We start from the raw sequence: 21,771 nt of genomic DNA, 5'->3' as shown, positions 1-21,771 counted from the left end.
TGATTTTTAGTTGTTGGTGGCTGATTAAAGTTTTTATTTACATACTAAGTGATCGAAACAGAACATTTCTGTGGTCCAGATCCTTCTGTGGCTACCAGCTTGCAGCCTCCGGTGTAAGTTTAGGGCAAGGCCTCTGCTCCAAAAGGGCTGAGATCCAATTCCAGCTCCATTGCTCCCTGTCTGACCTTGGGCAAGTTGTTGACTTCTTAGACTCTTAATTTGCTCATCAGTGCCATGGGGATAGTAATAGTATTGACCTCACCAGGTGATTTTAAGTATCAAATGGGATAATGCATGGAAGTCTTTAGCACAGGGCCTGATACCCACACAGTGTTTGATAAATGTTCATATTTGTCAGCATCCTCTGCGTCATTTATTCCTCTCTATTCCAGGGGACTTCTGAAGCAGCAGAGGGTAGTGTTTCATGAAGATTAAGTTGGCAGGGCTGGTGTGCATTCATTTATTCATGGAACTTATTGAGGACATGTTTAACCTACACTGTGCCATGTCGGTTAAATTGATATAGGTGCTGACTCACAGATGCTTAGCATCTCTACGGATATAAGATTGGTTCAGGTGCCTGGACTTGGATGGAGATGGGGCCCATGCTTCAGTACAGGTATCGTGATGAGCTCTGGGCACCTAGGGGAGGGGAGGGATTGTGTCCTGGTAGGGTCAGAGAGGAATCGGTGGAGGAGGGGACCCTTGAGTCTGGGCTTTTAAGAACTAATTGGAGTGAGGAGAAATAGGGAGTTGACCCCTGAGGACATATCACAATATTTCAGGCTTAAAGTGTTGACAGAGTTCTGGGCTTGGGCTAGAGAGAAAGGAACAAATCCCAGAGTCTCTGAGCCCCAGAAAATGGTGGGACTTGATGGTTACTGAGAAGGAGTGGGAGAAGGAGCAAGAGAAGTTGACCAAGTCTGTGAGCTTTTGAACTTCTACGGGAGGAAGACTTGAGAAGGCTCAGTTTGCAGTGGTGAATCCTCCTTGGTGCGGGTTGGGGCAAGCGGAGGACAGCCAGGCTGGCCAGCCTCAGTGGAACGCCGCAGCCCAGCTCAAATGACAGCCTGCTCCTGGGGCCATAGCATAGGGACGTGATCAGCACAGAGGTGACATGGAAATATAAGAAATTGCTTAAAGGATGAACTTTTGTTTATTCTCTGTCTTTGACATTTTAAAGACAGACAGTGACTATTTCTGTAGTCCGGGGTAATCTTAAGATCCAAGGCAGCTACCATGATCTGAATGTTTGTGTCCCCTCAGAATTCCTGTGTTGAAATCCTAATCCCCAGGGTGTTGGTGTTAGGAGGGGGGCCTTTGGGAGGTGATTGGGTCACGAGGGTGGAGCGCTCATGATGAAGATTAGTGCCCTCATAAAAGAAGCCTCAGAGAGCTCCCTAGACCCTTCTGCCATGTGAGGATACAGCAAAAAGATTGTGACCCCAAAGAGAGCCCTCGCCCAACCATGCTGGCACAGGACTCTCAGACTTCCAGCCTCCAGGACTGTGAGTAATGCATTTCCGTTGTTGATAAGCCACCAGCCTGTGGTGTTTGGTTATAGCAACTTGAACGGACTAAGTAGCTGGTTTGTAATGAGCCATATCCATAAGCATTAAGCAGAGAGCAGCGAAATCCTTCAACCCAAAGGCATGCATCCACTTTCTGCCACGCCGCGTGACAATTATCAGATGCTGGGCATCTTCCTCTTCTACTGTCTGTCCTGCCACAGATCTGCCTGTTTCTTCTTAGTGTGCTTGGTGCCCACCGGACTTGATGGTGCTGCTCTCATCAACTGTCCTTTCTAAGAGGCTAGCTTTTGTTTTGTTTTTAAATAAAATGGAATGTTGTCATTTTTGCCTCCTGTCAGCAGAGATGGAGCCCTACCCAGGCCTCTCCAGGCCATCAGACGGGAGGGCTTGTTGGGGTGGGTTGCTTTAGCTCATGAATGCTGAGTCAACGTCCCAATGACAGCTGGCTTTCCATGTTAGGGTCCCTTCGTTAGTTGAGGGGCTTTAGTGTCCTGCCAGCAGGGGATTTGTGGACTTGCACTCGGGCTGGCACCCGGCCTTGCCCTGGACCCTGGCCTGACCTCCCCTCACGCCCATGCTCAGCCTGAGGGCCAGGCCTACGCTAGAGAGGCCCCGAACAAAGCATAGATTGGAACTGCCCTTGCTGCTGCTGTTGGCCCTCATCCCGGGCTCTCACTTAGATTCCGCATTTCACCCCCAAGAGAATGACTTTGCTGGGCTAAGCATTTAGTAAGAAATGTGGATTCTTAATTCTTTGGAGAAAGCTTTTCTTTTTCTTTGCTAACTTGGCAAATATCTTTCCACACGGCCTTGTCTTTTATTCTTCCTCTGGAAATACACCTATTAGTATGAGAGGAAGTGAAGCTGTTTGTCAGGATTGTCTTATGCAAGTTTCAAGAACATTCCATTGCAAGGGTCCTTAGAAGACAGTAAAGTGAATTATAGAAGCAGCTCATATTGTCCAAGAAATACAGGTAAAGTCTAGTGATACAGATAAAATCAGACTTTCACTAATTAATACCACTATGACCAATTAATAACACTTTGACTAATTAACTAATTAATGCCACTATGATTTCATCAAGTTAGGACCCTTGAATGCTCCTAAGACACTCTTTTTTATTTTTATTTTTTTGAGGAAGATTAGCCCTGAGCTAACATCTGCGACCAATTGTCCTCTTTTTGCTGAGGAAGACCGGCCCTGAGCTAAACATCCATGCCCATCTTCCTCTATTTTATATGTGGGACGCCTGTCACAGCATAGTTTGATAAGCAGCGCGTAGGTCCATGCCCGGGATCTGAACTGGCGAACCCTGGGCCACTGAAGCGGAGCATGTGAACTTAACTGCTATGCCACCAGGCTGGCCTCAAGACAAACTCTTTTTTTCCCACCTTTATTGAGGCATAATTGACAAATAAAATTGTAAGCTGTTTGAAGTATACAGTGTGATAGTTTAATATATATACACACATTGTGACTAGATTCCGCCATTATGATAATTTTATATACGGATACTTTGTAACACATCCATCATCTTACATATTTACCTTTTTTTTGGTGATAACGTTAAAATTCTACTCTCTCAGTAAAATTGCAATTATGTGATACAGTGTTATCAACTATAGTCACCATGTTATATGTTCAATCCTCAAATAAAAACTCTTGTCATCTAAATTGGCCAATAATCTTGACTATTCCCAGATTATTAAATGAGGTCCATACTCTCCTATTTCACTTTTATGTATGTATCTCACTTTTATTTTTTAAATGTTAATTGAAGTATAATATACATATAGACAAGTATAACTAGGTGTACTGCTCAATGAATATTCACAAACCAGGTACCTTGTGTATCCAGAACCCAAATCAAGAAATAAGGTAGTACCAACTTCTGGGAAGACTCTCTCATGCCCCTTTAGTGTCTGTTTCCTTCAGGGTAACCATGACCTGAGGTTAATTCTTAATCACTTAGTGAATTATTATAAGGTGAACATCTTTGTGACCATCAAAGCTTGTGACCCTGGTCAAGCACTAGAGTTCATCAGCCATGCAGATGCCCCTCCCTGGCCCCATCTCAGTCACAGTCCCTCCCCTCTCCTCCCACAAATAAATATTTCCTGGACATATGCAGTGACAACTCCCTCGTATCTCCCAGCTTTGTGCCCTTGTGATTTTCAAATGAGTCACCATGAAAAGAATGACAGCATTTGTGTTTCCTGACTTGCTAAGTTTAGCCCTGCACACCTGCAATACCCATAGCTGCTGGTTCTTCTTTTGTTGAGATTCACTAAGCAAAACCAGCAGCAATGCTCCTTTTCACGTTTGACAGAAATTTGTGGGCCTACTGTGCACCTCTCCAGGTGCACAGGTTCCCGCACAAACCCAGAAGGTTGATTCCTAAGCTCTCTGCTCCTTGAGCCTTCTCTCAGGAGGACCCTGCTGCTTTTACTTGACATTCTTTGGAATTCTCTGAGAATTTGAAGAGTAGATTCTAGCCTCTGATTTTTCAGACCTAGCAATATGTTGCTTTTATGAGTGTTTTGAAACTGGCTCGTTCCTCAAAGGCTGTGTTTATGTGCCTTTTTAAAACATTTCATAGCCACTAGGAATTTCCGAGGAGACCACTGAAGATAGAGATGCTGATGCTGTGAATGATGTGGGTCTACATTTGGCACAACATGCTCTTCTCACTTTTCTCCTAGCTGCCTTAGTCTCCCCCTACAGGCATCACTAGCTCTAACTCGCAGGGCACCTCGTTGCCAAATGACTGAGAATGTCCCCTCTGTGCCTGCAAATGCAGCTGGTTGAGGCGTCTTATGATTTTAAGTACAGAGCCATCAGCACTTCTTTGCTGGAGTTCCACTCTGGGACTTCTCTACCAAACGTTTTGGTAGCTATTTGAACCAGGCGCTCATACAACTTTCCAGATCAGACATTGTTATTAAACTATGGTCTGAACAGCAAGCCTGCTCCCATGGCATGTTGGGAGACTGCGGTGTCATGGAGCACATGAGGATGGCAAGTTCTAGTGGCCTCTGTCCTTATCACCCAGGTGAGACACAGGGCACTTCCATTTGTATCCAGGTTACACTCTGGGTGTATTAGTCAGCTCAGGCTGCCATAACAAAATACTCTGTAGTGGGTGGCTTAAACAACAAACGTTTATTTTCTCACAGTTCTGGAGACTGGGAGACCAAGATCAAGGTGCGATCAGAATTGGTTTGTGGTGAGGTCTCTCTTCCTGACTGTAGATGGCTGCCTTCTCCTTGTGTCCTCACGTGTGTTATCTGTGCGTGCATAGGCTGAGAGAGGTGTCTGGTGTCTCCTCCTCTTCTTATAAGGACACCAGTCTGATTGGGTTTGAGCTCCACCCTCACGACCTCATTTAACCTTAATTACTTCTTTAAAGGCCCTGTCTCCAGATACAGTCACACTGGAGTTAGGGCTTCATCATAAGGGTTTGCGGGGGACACATGCAGTCCGTTCTTCCTGGCTCTGGCTGTCGTCATGATTTAGCAGTCTTCTCTCATGGCCCTCCCTGTGGCTGCTCTAGTAAATTTAATTCAGCAGGGCTGTTGAGGGAGGTTTTGACTCAAGGCACACACTGGCCTTGAGGAGGCTGGTCAGGAACATGCTCCTCTTTTCAGGTAGCACTTGACCTCTGCAGGAAGCACGGAAAGCCACTCTCAGATCACCTTTGCAGATATCTGGCCCTGGGGAAGCCTTAGTAGTCTCATTCCCCATACGGAGGAGATATTTTTAGGGAAAACACATCATGCCTCCTCCCAACCTCCCCCCCACCTAAAACCCTGATTTTCCCTGGGAAGAGGGAAGGCATTCTAACCCCCCAACGCAGGAAAAACACGGTGAGAGAAGACAGAGGAGTCTTAAAGCTGTTGAAGTAGGACTAGCAAAGTTATTGACAAAAATAAATGCTAAGCAACACATTTGATGAGAAAATGTGAGTGTGTTTAAAGCTTTCAAAATGCGCTTGGGTCCATTGCTATAGGAGTGCAGGCATCAACCTCATACCGCCAGCTTACTGCAAGATCATCCTGTGTTGTCTTCCCAGGACCACATCCACACACGCGCACTCATGTGTGCACAGGAGTGCATGCACACACACAGGAGAGGCTGCAGTGTTGCCGAGGTGCAGACATTGAGCAGGCTTTTTAGGGGGTCACGCTTCCGGAATGGCAAATGCTAGAAGATGGGTCTCTGCCCATCTGTGATGCTCAGGGAGCACACGCAAGGGTTCAGAGGTCTTTTGAAACAGAACTCAAAGGCTTGCGTCACCTGCCGCACTCACGGGTGCTGCCTGCAAGTGCTCCCACACACACGAGGAGCTAACCGTGGTCTGGGGTGCCCAGAAATGTTTGCTGAGTGAACAGAAGTGAGAATGAGGGTATGGCTGTGTGAGGGGGCCCTCTGCTTTGACAGGTGACCCAGAGGGGAGACCCGAGGGTGTGTGGGGGGGGGCCAGTGGGGGACTCTGTGCAAGCTCCATCTCATGTCTCCATTGTCTGCTCTCCACAGAGGCTAGATTTGGACTCGGGTCACTGGGGCGATTGTCTTTTAGAAACCCCTAGCACCCACCTTTCGGGCCCTGAGCTTGGTTTAGAACAATTCTACTCACTGTTCCACCTGCCTTCCTGTCTTATTGCTGGGCTGGTGTTCTCGAGGCTATTTTCCTAGGCCTGCCCTGCTCTTGTTCAATTTAGGATCTGGCACCTGCACATTGCTGTAATGTACAGGCAGTCAGGAAACACCTGATGAAGTATTTTTCAAAATAAGAGGTTTTGGGGGTCGGCCCAATGACACAGCAGTTAAGTTCGTGTGCTCCGCTTCGGCGGCCCAGGGTTTGCCGGTTTGGATTCCAGGTATGGACCTACGCACTGCTCCTCAAGCCATGCTATGGTAGGCGTCCCACATAGAAAGTAGAGGAAGATGGGCACAGATGTTAGCTTGGGGCCAGTCTTCCTCAGCAAAAAGAGGAGGAGTGGTGGTAGATGTTAGCTCAGGGCTAATCTTCCTAAAAAAAATGAAAAATAAAAAGATCTTATTGTCAAGGACCTGGACAGATCTTCCTTCTCCGGTGTCCCGAGGTGAACCTGCTGGGGGCCCTTTTTGGTGGATGTCAGGGCCTGTTCCAGAAGCCCCTGAGCCTCTGTGGGTTACTCCAAGGAGAGGACCTTGGTCATTGGAGGAACATTAAGTCTGCCCCATGGAGATCCCCTCCCACGTGAAGGGTCCCTGACACAAGTACTATCCTGCCCAAAGGGTGGGGAATCTGTGCGACATCTCCGTGCGCTTGGCTCAGGTTGGTTGAGGTCTGTTGAATATCAACAGTTATTTATTTTTCTTCCCTCCCCCTCTCCAAGAATGTTTTGGTTTCTGCAGAGTGTAGCAAACTATTGGCATAAACTGTTTTGCTTCCAACTTGTAAATCCTAGGGGAAATTGACTCCTCTGTTTACACTTTACTCATTTAACTCATCAAAATGTGGTCTTGTAGGAGCCATGGCTCCAGCCCAGGGACCCTCAAGTTCTCTTCAGGGACTTGCTGTGTGATTCCATCACCAGGAGTGGCATCACTTCCTAAAGTTCTGGGTCCTGGAGATGCCTGGGAAACCCAGCGTGAGGGCATGTTTGTTCTAAGCATTGAGCATGGCCTAGCACACGTGGTCTTTTCTGACTCTAACCATAAGCAAGAACCCCCTACCACAAAGTCATAGCTCACAGGAATTTGAACTGGCTGAGTTAGCCTGTGACACAGAGGCTACTGGGGGGCTCCCAGTTACCAGAAAACCATAATGCAGGGGAGACAGCTGGGGAGCTTCTTTGGGGAAGGTGTCAGCACGTTCATTGCTTGGCTTGGTGACTCCCCACTTTCCCACCTCACCAGCCATTCTCTGTTCAGCAATGGGGGAGTCTGTGTTGGTCAGAGAGATTTACTTCTGTTTTTTCTTCTAAGACCTTTATAGTTTTAGCTCTTACGTTTAGGTCTATGATATACTTGGAGTTAATTTTTGTGTAATGATGTAGAGAAGGGAATCTGATGTCATTCTTTTGCATGTGGCTATCCACTTGTCCCAGCACCATTTGTTGAAAACACTCTTCTTTCCCTCTATTGGATGCTCTTGGCCCCCTCGTTGAAAATCAATTGACTGTAAATGTGAAGGTTTATTTCTAGAGTCTCAGTTCTGTTCCATTGATCTAAATGTCTATCATTATGCAAACACCACACTGTTTTGATTACTTTAAGTTTCAAAGTCGAGAATGTGAGCCCTTCAGTGATCAGACTTGGGAGCTGTTATGTTCACTTTGTCCATTTACTGCTTCATCTAACCTTGAGCAAGTTGCTGAGTTTTTCAGTTCATCAGTGTTCTTCCACGTAAGTAGATGTTAGGCACAGGTGTTTTTGAATTGCAGTGGCAGCTTCTGCAATGCTCATGTTTAAGGAAGGAGCTGATGGCCCTCTTTGAGGCATTGCCCTTACCCTCGGTCCATGGTGTAGGAATAAAGACCTTGGCTAACTCGTCTTCCTGCCACCATGACTGACCCCAAGGGACTCAGAAGAAGAGAAGCAGGGAGAAGGGGTACCTACTGGTGGTGGGATAGCTCAGACAAGGCTAGGGCTGGGAGGGGTTATCCAGCTGTGCTGTTGGAAGATAGGGGCACTGAGCTGGGGCAGAAAGCCACAGGCAGGGCCAGATCTGGAAGGCAGTGCTTCTCAGTCCCAGGCAGTGGGACCACGCCACTCAGGCCACCTCTCCTGCCAGTGTTCCAGAGCCTTGCTGTTGACATTCTTTCCCAGTTTGTTGGAAGCTGCATCTGTGCTTCAGCATATATGGGGCTCCGTCCACTCTGTGTGGAACCTTTCAGGGCACCAGTGACTTGACAGTGGCCCTGTGGACTGCTGACCTCCGAGAGAATGCGGAAGCAAAATCGCAGAGGAGAATGGACCTGAGGTAGTTAAATAATTTAGCTAGTACAGAGTTAGGAAGTAAGTAGCACTTAAATGAAACTGAATTTCCTTATTGCAATAGGTAAAGACTTCATTGTGCCTGATAATAGGATGTGATTTTCTTAGAATGCAGTTGATTTTCCTCATTCATGGATTCTTCATTTGTGAATTCGCCTACTCACTGAAACTGATTTGTAACTCCAGAGTCAATGCTGGCAGAGCTCTTTTGGTCATTTGCAGACACATGGAGAGCTGCAAAATACTTGAGTCACTCAACAGGCACATTCCCTAGCGAGGTCAAACAAGGGAACGCTTTCCTTCTTGTTCCAGCTCTTGTACTGTCAACAGTGTCCTTTTCAAGGTCTATCTGGTGGCACATTTTTCGAATTTTTATGCTTTTTGTTGGTGATTCTGCTGTTTGGAATGGCCTCCAAGGATAGTGCCGAAGTACTGTCTAGTGTTCTGAAGCATAGGAAGGCTGTAGTGTGCCTTACGGAGAAGATACTAGGTGAACCTCCTTCAAGCATGAGTTGTAGTGCTGTTGACCGTGAGTTCAATGTTAAAGAATCAACAATATATATTAAATAAGGAGGGTTCTTTTTTCTTTTGAGGAAGATTAGCCCTGAGCTAACACCTACCGCCAATCCTCTTCTCACTGCTGAGGAAGACTGGCCCTGAGCTAATATTGTGCCCATCTTCCTCTACTTTATATGTGGGACGCCTGCCACAACATGGCTTGATAAGTGGTGCATAGGTTGCATAGGTCCGTGCCCGGAATCCGAACCCACAAACCTCAGGCTGCTGAAGCAGAGCGTGCAAACCCAACTGCTGCACCACCGGGCCAGCCCCTTGAATAAGGTGTTTTTAAACAGAAACACACATAAAACTAAGTTATGTATTGGTTGACAAAAGTGTGGCCAGAGGCTCACAGGAACCAAACCTTGTATCTCCTGGGAGCAAAGTTTCTATATTTGAGAATTCAGTGTTCACAGCAATTTTTTAGAATCTTAACAACCAAAAATAACAGGAATCTACTGTAGTTATTTTTCATTTGTCCCATCCTAGACGCTAAGACATTTGCTCCTAAATGTTATTTACAAATTCAAATCGTACCTCCAACCGCTCAGTGAAGTTTACAAAGCACAGGGACTTGCCCCTGGGCCTTAACTGCACCTCAGTCTCACCCACATGGCTGCCGAGTGAATAGCCGTAAATCGCCTTCTCCTGATTGGCAGTGTGGTGTCCCAGAGATAACCATGATGGTGTTGGTACGTTGAGCAGTTTGTGGGAGAAATCTTGACCGTTTCTCTCTGAGGCAGAGTTTGAGAAGGTCTGAGTAATGGACAGCAGGGCCAACAGCTGCAAACTGTTTACACGTGACAATTTGCTGGATAAACCAGAGTTTATACAGTTGTGTGTTGTTTACTCCTTAAATCTAGAAAGGATCATCCGGTCAACTCCGAGTTTAAGAATTACGTGCTTATGCCATGCAGTTTTCTACTGAAAAAGAAAATAATTAAACCTCCTCACCCATTTCCTCTCCAAAATTGTGCTCCTAGCAAGGAAAAGAAAAGAAAGGAGAGGAGTCAGTGTCCACACTGAGCTGATAAGGCTGGGAAGAGGGGTCAGGAGGCTCTGGGCAATGCAGTCTTCTTTTTTGGATGAATTAGATAAACTTCTCCAGGTGTCAGAAAAGCTCTTTACAGCCCTTCCTTTCTACCCTCAGCATTTCAGGTTTTTAAAAGTGTGTTTTGCTTCCCTAATCTGTGCCAGGGGTGCAGTAGAGATGGAGCGAGTCGATTATGTGTTGACTTTGAACTTCCTTCATATCTGCTGCCTGCAGGGCTGGTACACTCAGAGTCAAAATGCGGAGAGGTTATTTTTGTCTCTCGTCTCTGCCTCTGCTCTATGTCACCTTGGATAAATATAACCAGTAACTTTAATTTTCATAGCAAGTACATATTCATTGTATTAGGTTTAAGGCCAAAAAAAAAAAGAAGAAAATTAAAAAGATCTGTAAGGAGTTCACCGTGTCCTAGAGACAACTACTGTCAATAGCATTGTGTATAGCCCTCAAGTCCTTTTATCTGTAGGATTAAAAACATTTAGACTTAAACACATGAAATCTTTATCCCACCCGCATTTCTGCATAAGTGCACTTTAAAGATTTATGAAAATCTTCTAAATCCTCAAAGATTGTTCACTCTTTTTGTTACCAAAGCTTTGGTGAGGTAGGCCCAGGGTTTGCCTGGAGGAGCACAGGTGTTGGAGGAAGAGAGCTTTGCACTTGTATCCGAGTCTGGGCCCTCATCAGCCACATAACTGGCTACCGAGCCTCCATTTCCCTGTCTGTAAAATGGGACCAGTAATACCTGCCAGGTAAGGGAGGGTCATGCATGCAGAGTGGCGCTTGCTCAGAGAGAGGAGCCTAATAAATGCCAGTTGCCGTTCTGCTTCCCTTTTGTTCCAGGGAACAAACATGTGGAATTAATGTTTGTAAAATTCCAAAAGGAAGTTCTGTGATTTCTTTTGTGGAGAATTTTAAATCATGGAAGGCTGAAACCAGTGAAAGTACCACTCTAGGGCCTGAGAAATCCTTGCTGTCTGTGTAGGAAATTCCAGTTACGCAGGCAAGTCCCTCTGCATCCACAGCTTCAGCACTGATGTTAGGAGAATTTTGTTTACAGACTTCACTTTTTAATAAAAGAAATCAACATAGAGAAAATTGGTTTTTGCTTATTTCTTGACAAGCACCGATGTGGGGCCGGGGGCCGGGTGGGGTTTTCTGTGTTGGTTCCTTTGCAGCCTGAGGTGCTGGGAGCGTCTCCGTGTCTCCACATACCCTCCTCCATAGACTGCTCTTTCTTTCCAGGAAACATCAGATAGTTGTGAGATTTGTTTCCTGCTGAAGCTCATGCTTAAGTACCATTTATTCCCTGCAGCTCTTACTTTTACAACAACCTGGGATTTTCTCTAGACTTTGTTTTGTGAGTTCTAAGCATTTCCACACCGTTGCTCATAAACACACGGCGGCTCCTGTGCTCTGTTATCACAGGCCATTTTCTTTTACGCATTTTGCCTTGCTTGGTTTTATGACCAGGTTGTTCACGATTGGAATAAATCCTTAAAAGCACTAGACCTTAATCCACCTTTGTGTGAGAGCATTTCTTATAAATAAACTGATCCTTTGTTTTCTAGTTAAAAAAAAAATTATCTGTGCCTTGGAAAAATTAAAATGCGATTGTTGGAAGGCTCTTTGCTTCACTGTTTCCCTAGCCTTGGTGTTACCTAATTAGACTGGAAGCTCAGGACTGCCCGCTCCGGGTGCTGTGTGATGCTGAGGCCAGCGATGTGTTTGTGCGGCATTTAAAGTCTGCTGGTTCAGCAGGAGCTCTCAGGACAGCAGGCTCAGCGCAGCTGGCCTGAGACGTCTCCCTTCCCCTCCTCCAGACGGCTTCCCTGGAGTGTGCACAGCTGATTGTTTTAGAATTGATTTGTCCACCCGGGAGGCTGCGGCCTGGACTGGGAGGGCACTGCTGAGTGTGCGTTTGTACGTGTGTGTGTGCTACGTGCGTATACCGTCAGCGCCGTGTAAAGGCATTCCACCTACTCACTCACTGCTCGACTGCTTGTAGCAACCCACAAAGCGTTTTTAAACAAAACCAGAATAATGACCTTGAAGGCACTGAGAAGCCGGATCCTGTCCTTTCTGGTTGTTGTTTTTTTACTTCCAATAGTCTGCCTGGCTGGCTGATGATGTCCACGTGCAAAAAAACAAAAAGCATCTTGAGGCCAAATAAGATTTCATTTTTTTTCTTTCTTTTATAATTCTTCAACCTTGGCCAAGAATGTTGCGTGTTTCCAAATAAAAAGAGACAGGTGGTGCGATGCCTGGCTTGGTGTGCCGAATGTGAGCCGAGCACTGGAGCTGCGTCTCCCCGCAGACCTGGCTCCTTATGGGCTTCCTCTGCACCCTGAGGAGGGGTTCGGGAAGGAGGGAGCTCCCTGTGTGTGGCTGAGGTCCGCCCCAGTTTGAATTTGATGCCAATAAAGAGGATGGTGGTTTAGCTCTCTGGGAGCAGGCAGGGTGGTTCTTTTTTAATTAATTAGTTCCCCCATCCTGTTCTCCTCCACCTTCTGCCATCTCCTTCCCTCTGCAACTCTTGTGCCTGCCAGGCCACTGTCAGCTCCTAGACACCTTGTGCAGTTAGTGAAAAGGGTCCTCCAAACAAGGCTGCGTGCAGCTTGATGGTGGAACAGGTGCCGTGCATGGAGCCCCTCCCAGGGCACGGGGCTGGTGGACAGAGTCCAGCTGAAAGAGCTTCCATTCGCCCTGTCACCAGGCAGTGCTGGGCAGTGCCTGCCTGGCCATCGGGCTAGCAGAGCCACTGCCTGCCCCACACCCCTTTTGACATCACAGTGAGGGGAATACTGAGCCTTCTCTGCCTTGTGACCTGCCAGCCACCCGGTGCCACCACCCACTCATTCATTTCACAGGGCATATTGGAAGAGTCAGAGGCCACTGGCTACGGGAGTGCAGCTGTTTCCAGTCCTCACTTGAGTACTCTTCCAAGCCCTGAGGGTGGGGGTGGGGGTCCATGGACTCCCACTTTCGTTGAGATAAGCCCTGGGGGTGCCTGTGTCATCGAGCATGTCCATCCTGGGTGCAGAGATAGCAGAAGCTGAGAGGAAGCATATAGAGCTGTCGTGGGCAGTGTCAGCCTGGAGATGTGGCCAGGGCAGGGCTGACTGCCCAGCATTCCTCAGACGTGCCTGGTTCATCTAAGGCCCCTGAGTTGTTTACACACATCCCTCCACTGGAATAGCGTTTCTCCCCTGAGAAACTTCCTTGCGATCTCCAGAGGCTGGCGGCTTTCCGTCCTCTGTACTCAGCCCCTTACCCACACCATTCCTCTGCATCTGCGTTCTTCCTGCTGCACTGGTTCTGTTTTCCAGTCTTGGAGAAGGTCCTGAGGCCTAATCAAGTGTATGCGGAGGTGAATGAGTTGGTCTGTGGGGCTCATCCTCACTGATGACTCCCTGGCCCTCCCTATTCCAACATTCTCTGACTCCCTCTGGGTCTGTCTCATGCTCTCTTCAGGGCTCCTGAAACATTCTCCTGAACGTTCTGTTCTGCACAGCCTTCTCTGGCTTGCCCTGCGTGAGCCCCAGCCCTAAGCCATGCTCACACCATGAGAGCATTGACCCTGACAGGGCTGGGACTGGGGTGAGGGGAAGGAGGTGCCCAGGGTGCAGAATTTAAGGAGGCACTCCCTCCTTTTCTGCGGCATGCAAGTGCAAAGTCAGCTCCTGAGAGAGACACTGTCCTTAAACTGCACATTGGGTCTTGCCTTGCTCGCCTTACCTTGTCCCAGCCCCGAATGCTGAGAAGTTGGACAGTATTCCAGCACCAGGTGCCAATCTAGGTGACTTTGGGAAAGTTACCTTTCCTCTCTGAGCCTCAGTTTCTCTGTTACTGCCGTCCTGGGTGATGAGCACTAAATTAGATAATATGTGTAAATTGTTCAGCATGTTGCCTGATGCATAGTAAATCCTTGACAGATGTTTGTGGTGGGTACTATTATTATTAGGCAAATACAAAAGCATCATATGCGAGCCAGTCCCCCATATGAGCTCTGGAATGATGGATTCAGCCCCTGATCATCATCATCCCAGTTTCCCCTCTCTTGATAGTGCGTGATGTTGACCATGTGGACCTTTCCAGAGAGGTCAGGGCCTCCCGTGTTCTGAAGAGGATGTGTTTTGTGTCTCTGCTGCAGGAATTGCTTACTTAGGAGGTGTGTGCAGTGCTAAGAGGAAATGTGTGCTTGCCGAAGACAATGGTCTCAATTTGGCCTTTACCATCGCTCATGAGCTGGGCCACAAGTAAGTATCAGTCTCCCTCTTTAAATTCCTTTCTGGATCTTTTTGCGCTTGAACTCTCTAAGTTCTAAAACATTGCTGTTCTGTGCCTTTACTTCCACAATACAGACCTAGGCCAGCAAACCAGGGTCCCAGCCCTTCAGGGAACCCGAGAGATCACTGAATAGACTGGCTCTGAGAGTTGCAATGTTAATTTGATGTTCGTGTCTATTCTTAAATCACACCCTGTAAAAGGAAGAGGTTTTTCTCAGACTGTCTTCTTTAATTGCATTTCCTTTCCTGGATCAGGATGATCCACTCTATTTGATTCACTCTGAATATGTGGTTCAAATGATGGGATCTGTCTGCATACTGTTAACTTCCTATTTTCTTTTCAGCCACTTTCAAACAAAGTTCAAATTTCTAAGGGTAGAATGTCAGTGTCTTAGTTTTAAAGAATTAATAGCTACTGCCTTTGCACATGGAAGTTCTTATGTTGAGGAGGAAATAACTGCAGAACGAGAGAATCTCAGGCAACCTCCTGGTTTTTCAGATGAGGAAACACAAGGTCACAGGGGTTGAGTGGCTGGCCCAAGGTTGAGATCACCTGCAGGAAGTCTCAGGCGGCAGAAAGCCAGCTGACTCTAAACCTGCAGCCTGACGGTTTACTCTTTCTCTTGGAGTAGATGTCTATTTTGTATTTCTGTGAAGGAGAAAAGAACTTAAAAAATAAATAAATAAATTGAGGAGGCCAGAGCAGGCAAAACAATGGGAAATTTTATATTGGATTGTGCAGAACAAAATTAATGGAAGTCTAGTACTTGGGGGAAAAAATGTAGTTTTTAAGTTTTCTAATGACCTACATAGTAAGATGCCTGGAACTCGAAATGTGAACTCAAGTTTCTGCAAGAGTAAAGGATGTATAATGTATACAGACTACGAAAGCAATTGTTTTCCTCTAGTATTAGCCATATCTGTGGCTTTATTTTTTTATTGTGTTTTGTTTATTTGGTCCCATTTTAATTTTTTCACTCCTGTAGGAGGGTTTGGTCGTAGATTCATCTGTACCTGTTGGATATCATGATATGTGTACAGTGAGTGAAAATAACCTTATGTGTATTTCCTGGGATTAAGGAGGGAATAACATGTTATAGGCCAAGGGAAGTAAGAGGAGCAGTTGTCTCTAAGTACAGTTACTTCATCTTGGCAGTATTTTTAGAATGTTGATGACAATACTTTGCCTATACTATTTTTCCTTCACTACTAGAAAATTTCAAAAATTAATTGTAATCCAATTTGTATTCATATCTCTTATTTGTTAAAAAAAAAAAAACACCAAAAACTATACCCAAGAGTGGTTGCTGAAAGAAAATGTCCATCGTAAATCAACACAACTTTTGCAAACATCTTCTCAGTATCACATGACCCGCCCAGACAGCCATAGTACCTCGGAATCAACCATCTAATGGTTGTGGGAATGCAGAGTTGTCAAAGCATTTCCCAATGTGCAGGCTGTTGTGGATCTTTGAATAGAAATATTTCTATGAACTGCAATATCCCATGGTAGCATTTAGTGCCAGGGCGCATACCAGAGTGCTCTTTGCACCCGCGTGTGAGCACACACATGCTGCATAGAGGCTTTTTCATCTTGGACCTTAAGAACACAGAGGGCCATTTTCTCCCTGATGATCTGTGCAGTTGTGCTGGATCCAGCATTGGTGTCTTAGGATGGGAGGTCTGCGGAAATGAGTGGTTGGGTTCGGTCATACTTCAGTAGCCTTTAGCTACAGGCTGTTTAGAACTTCTTGGAGGACTCTCTATAGCTTGCTGTTGAACTCTAATTACCTACAAAAACAAACGCTTTGTTGTTAATCAAAGCCAATAAATCCTGTAGCATTTGTCCCTACCCCACCTGAGTGGTTACAGTTTTCCCAGGAAAGCCTGTTGTCTCTGATTATTCACGAAGCTTGGGAAGCAGATTCCCCAAGGATGAAGCCACATTCTTTCCAAGTGTGGACCCCTCTGGTCACCCAGGCTCAGGGCAGCATGGGAGTGTGGAGCATGTGTGGGGCCTTGAAAAGGCTGAGACCAACCCGCACTCTCAGTGAGGCCCTTGGCCAGGCTGCTTCACAGATGCGAAACCTGGAAGCGGTTCCATATTTTGGAATAGAGTGGAACAAGTTAACTCCACGTTCCTTAAAGCACGTGTGAACTAAGGTAGGATGGGATGGTATTCTCAGTGGACCTAATGACTTGCCCGTGCTCTCCAAGAAGGAAAGCGTACCCTTCTGTGTACCCATGGAAAGTCCCCAGGGCGCTCACCCTTCTGGTCCCAAACCATGTAATACTGATAAAGTGAAACATCTCTTCTGAAGGATGGGTGCAGCTGTGCTTTGCACGTGGCACATGGGTAGGTGCGGCCCTTTTTATACCTCATATAAGGGTCAACGTGAGCAGGTACTCTTAGATCCGAATGTCAGGAGAAAAATTCACTTTCTAATGTGAGCTACACATTCCATTTATCAGACGGTAAGAGTTGTGTAAGTTAACATGATTTTCTTTCTCTTTTGGCTCTCAGAAAACACAAAGCTAAATTTAAAGCTCATTTCCAGCAATCAACTCATCTGAGTCCTGGAATTGTGTTTTTCTCCCTTTTTCTAGTGTCTCTTTGTATGCATGGTTTTATTTTAAATATTTATGGTTCAAAAATAATTTATTTGGTACTATAAACTAACTCCAATCCAATTTGCAATCAAATGGGTTCTAAATTATAAATTAAACAAAACATTCTTTCCATAGTAATGTAAATGCTGCTTAGAACATGAATGAATAATGTATGAATGATGTTTAAAGTCGAATCAGATCTCTCATTTATTGAGCATCTATTTTGTTAGATGCTGTGCATTCATTATGCTATTGAATCAGTCCTGTGAGGGAGGTATTAATTAGGATTTACTTTATAGATTAGGAAACTAGTATTACTTTTTAAAAATTTTCTAGTCTCTACCTAAAATGATTTGGGATCACTTATATGATAATATACCCATGAAACAGGGCCATTAAAATAAGGACTGAAGTTATAAGAAATAAATAATAAAGAAGAGAGCTTGTTATACATCCAGAAAAACCAAGGTACCTTCAGTTTGTTGCCAGCCAAGGCGGAAAGGACGATAAATGGCATAGTACAGCTGCTGCTAGCTGGCAGAAGAAAGAAATGTGTCATCAAGGGTGATTTCCCTAGGAAATTCAAGTCTTGTAGAGGAGATTGACAGCTTTCTGATGAAGATCCTGATAAAGAAGTCAGGCTGTTGGGGCTGACCTGGTGGTGTAGCTGTTAAGTTTGCATGCTCTGCTTCGGTGGCCCTGGATTCACACGTTTGGATCCCAGGCACAGACCTATTTTCATGGCTCATGAAGCCATGCTGTGGTGGCGTCCCACATACAAAATAGAGGAAGACTAGCATAGATGTTAGCTCAGGGACAATCTTCTTCAAGCAAGAAGAGGAGTACTGGCAACAGATATTAGCTCAGGGCCAATCTTCCTCCTTACCAAAAAAAAAAAAACCCAAAAAACAAAAGGTAGAAAATGCTCCAGCCCTGGCTTTAGATAAGGACTGAAGGATTTGCAATTCCTGGTGGGAGCCATGGGTGAGAACCTGAGAAGGGCTGTTCTCTTGTTCCTGCCAAGAGGGTGAGTTGGGTTCACACAGCAGCTGTGCTGACAATGGCTTTGAGGTTTTCTAATGAGCATCCATGACCTTCGTTGCCTTCTTGCCGATGAAAGACTGCCTGGTAGGCAGCTGCATGGTACTTTTGGTTCACCTAGTGAATGGAAATGTGGTAGTGTGAGCATAGGAAGGCAGCTCCCTCCCTGTCTTGTCGTGGGAGCTTGAGAAAGCCAACTGAAAACGAGACTTTTTAGCCTGTGTCCTTTTGTGCCTGTCTTCATCCTGCAGTGACCATGAGAAAGAGATAATCCTGAGTGTGAGAAGATGGCTCTGATGGACCTCTTTTACTCTAGAGGGCCATAGTTGCCAACTGTTACTGGTTTTGACTGAATCAATGAAGAAGGGGGCCTTCCTTGAGAGAAACAGCCCAGCTGGGCCATCACTGCCCAGGTTTTCTTCCTCAGGAAAGCAGGACACGGTGCCTTGTGGTGGACCTCAGTGTCCAAGATGTTTATCAATATTTGGTTAAAAGAGAAAGAGGGACAGCTAGAAGCAAGCATTTGTTTCTCTCAGACAAGCTCCTGCTTTTGAGGCTCAACCATGATTAGTCATGGGAAGGACTCTCCCCTGATGAGGTTAGGAGCTCAGATTCATGCTAACTGCCCATGAGACAAAGCAAAAGAAAAAAGTCAAGTGACACCCTTATCACTGAAGGAGAGGATCGGTTGTGACTTAAGTATAATATTAAAATGACTAGGTATAATCCATCTATTGGAATTTTGGAATACATTGTTTGCTATGATTTGGAAGTTTTAGTATAAAAGAGAGAAAGCAAATGGTTCTGTGACAGCTGCTTAGAATGCCTTTTCTTTGGGGGAAAATGGGTCTAATATGCTGCGATTAGGCCCAGGGGAGGCAGTTGATTGGCGTGAGCCGTCCCTCATGCAGTTGGAGGCCGGGAGGGCAGAACCAACTCTCAACTGAACGTTCAGGGCCCAGGGAAACCCACAACGCCATATACACAGCATGCTTCTCAATCAGCTAAGACAGAGAGCTGCTGAGAAATGTCTAAACAGACGCCCTTCTAGGTGGGGTGATGAGAGAGGGGAGGGAATCTGCTCGGTGCATGCTCAGCCACCCACTCAGGAAAAAAAAGGACATATCTTTATATGTAGAAATAACCAGCTTTCCCTTACAGAAAATGAATCTCTGCCTTTGTTGGATTTAGGAGACTCTGTTGGATAAGCCTGAGCCAGATCGATGCCTACCTTGAGAGTCATTCCAAACTATGTGACCTCTCTACCCCAAGTAATCTAGCAAAGGTGCTCCAGACAGGCCCAAAAGCTCTGCCTCGTATTCTGTATCTGGGGTCCCGCTGCCTCTACTTGGGGGGCACCTTCTCCCACCTGCTCTTCCTGAGGTTTTTCCCGACTTCCATATGCTCTTTCTTGGTTCTTTCCATTCTGGAATGCACCTCTCTTCTGGTGGGCTGGCTCAGCTTGTGGCCTCTGAAAAATGCTGTCTTCAGGGAACCTGGTGTAGGTGACATCTTGGCAGTGATGCACAAGAGGAGCACTTGACGCATTTCAAAGTGCGAGCGGTCAAGCCTCACCCTAGATCAGTTAGACCATGCCCTGTGTAAGAGAGAGCTTAGGAGGGCTCTCCAGGAGTTTCCCACTGCACATGTGACATCTTAGGGGTTTCATTGTTGCTTTCTGGCCTCATCTGCCTTCTTGCTTCCATCTCTTGTCCCCACCCTCATCCGCCCCTCTGGGCCATCCTCAGGGTTGAGCCACAGCAGTGCTGGCTATCGGCCTGCTCTCCTGGCTCTTGCTCACCTCTCTCTCCATCACCCTGAATTCCATGCCCTTTGCCGCTTCCCTGACACCGCACTAGCCAGTACCACTCACGGCTGGCGAGGCAGGTGAAGAAAAGCCCAGCCTCCCTGCGAGTCGCCATTGTGGGTAGGCTTAGTCCGATCGTCCCTCATCTGTTACCTTCCGGGAGACATCAACGAGGGCTCAGAACAGAGCATAAAGTGACCTGTGATAGGAAAAATGTGACCAGTGGAAGCCTGGAAGTGGAAGGGGAGGTGCAGGGGTAGAGGAACAGGTGGGGCCCACAGGAGTGTTGTACCCCATAGAGGGCCGAGGTACTGAGTACGTGAGGACTCAGAAATGAAGAGAAATGCAGGGCTGAGGTTTAGAGATATGAACGTCCTGATAAGGAGCTATGTTTGGTGATATAGCAGTCACGTGTGCATGCAGACATGCAGCTAGTTATAAATGGACTCGGTCACAACAATGTGTGGTGCACAGCTGGGTTCTCAGGCCCACACAGACGCCCATGGCCCCCAGGAACCATGCCACCGTTTGGAAGCACTACCTGGCTGATGTGGCTCCGAGGAGTGTTGAAGCATGAGCAAAGCAGGGACTTTATTCCATGCTCCATCCTACGCGGACAGAGGGCAGGCGGGATGCCGCCGTGTGCCCTGAAGTAACAGGTGGGATCCATGGCCCCAGGCAGGTCACATGTGAAGCTTGGTATCCTCTGGTGAAGACACCTGTCAAAAGCCAGATCCAGGGACTCTGGATGTTTCCACTAGAACATGACACTGCAAATGTGAGTTCAGGGCAGTGGACGTCAGAAGGATGTCCCATTGACGTGTGCCTGGAGATATGTTCACTTGGTGTCCAGCGTGGAACATGGACCAAATCTGATCCCTGAGAATCACAGCTGATGGGCAGAGGGTGGACGAGTCTGGGAGGGCTGGGGAGAGGAGGGCGAGGGAGGGGAGAGTTGTTCTGGGGGAAATGTTCTCATAACTGGAGTCGACACAATTCAAACTGAAAAGAATTCTCTCAATCCCAGAACAGGAAGTAAGGAAAGCCATTATCCAGATGTGTGAAGAGGGGAAATCTTTGTCTGTGATCTGTATGAAGAATGGGCTGCCTGGTTCAGTGCGGGGAGACGCAGCGTGAACGCAGGCCAGACGTGAGCAGGCAGGTAGCCTGCCAGCGGACAGCGCTGGCAGCTGCGCTCTTGCCCGCATCCTTTGCCTGGGCGTTCAACCCAGTAGGCACAGCACAGGCATCACGTGGGCCAGCTGTATAAGGAGGGTACAGCAGAGAGAGGATTTCTGGAAATGTCATAACTGTTTAGAAATCCCACGGGGAGAGGGGAGTGTGCTTTTGTTCTAGTTGGGATTAGGGCAGTTGGGTTCAAATACAGGAGTCAGCCTTTCTCACAGAACAGGAAGAGGGGGTGCCTCCCCCCAGGATGTCTGCAGGGAGGCCTGGGTATCTCCCGTCTGGTTCTAGAGCAGGCAAGTCCTGCGCTGGGTTTTCAGACGAGTTCCTCCCTGGCTCACTGGGTCTTATCCTCCCTTCCCACTCAGCTCCCACGGCCTCCCACAGCCTCCCTTCCAGACTGAAGGGTAATCGGTGGTGCTAGCGGTGTGCAGGGCTCTCAGGTTTCACGCGAGGTGTTTGGAGTGATTCCTGAGTCCCATTTCCTCAGCGTTTGGCCCCTGGATCAAAGTCGATGTGTGAGCATCCGCCCGGTGCGGCTGCCTTATCCAAATTCCAGAGTTATACAAAATATTCAGGCCTCATTTCCTTTTATTTTATTATTTGTTAAATTTGCTGCTCAAAATTGCAAGCACTTTCACGGTAGTTTAGAAGCCACCTTCCTCACGTCTTCACTGAGCCAGAATGGCTTGTGACTTCAGATGAAGCGGTGC

General features: G+C 46.8%; 1 protein-coding gene across 11 annotated transcripts in view; it reads left to right on the top strand.

Moving 5' to 3' along the window:
* The window catches only part of ADAMTS17 (ADAM metallopeptidase with thrombospondin type 1 motif 17), a 338,906-nt gene that overhangs the window by 129,485 nt on the left and 187,650 nt on the right, over nt 1-21,771 (top strand). For all 11 annotated transcript variants that reach the window (XM_070620387.1, XM_070620368.1, XM_070620376.1 and 8 more), the window contains exon 8: nt 14,280-14,385. In XM_070620387.1, coding sequence (XP_070476488.1) covers nt 14,280-14,385 — 106 coding nt within the window. The remainder of the gene's footprint in view (nt 1-14,279; nt 14,386-21,771) is intronic.

Source organism: Equus przewalskii, chromosome 1, assembly GCF_037783145.1.
Source record: "Equus przewalskii isolate Varuska chromosome 1, EquPr2, whole genome shotgun sequence".
Taxonomy (NCBI): Eukaryota; Metazoa; Chordata; class Mammalia; order Perissodactyla; family Equidae; genus Equus; species Equus przewalskii.
Note: the sequence above shows the minus strand (reverse complement) of the source record. Positions and strands in the feature narration are given on the sequence as shown.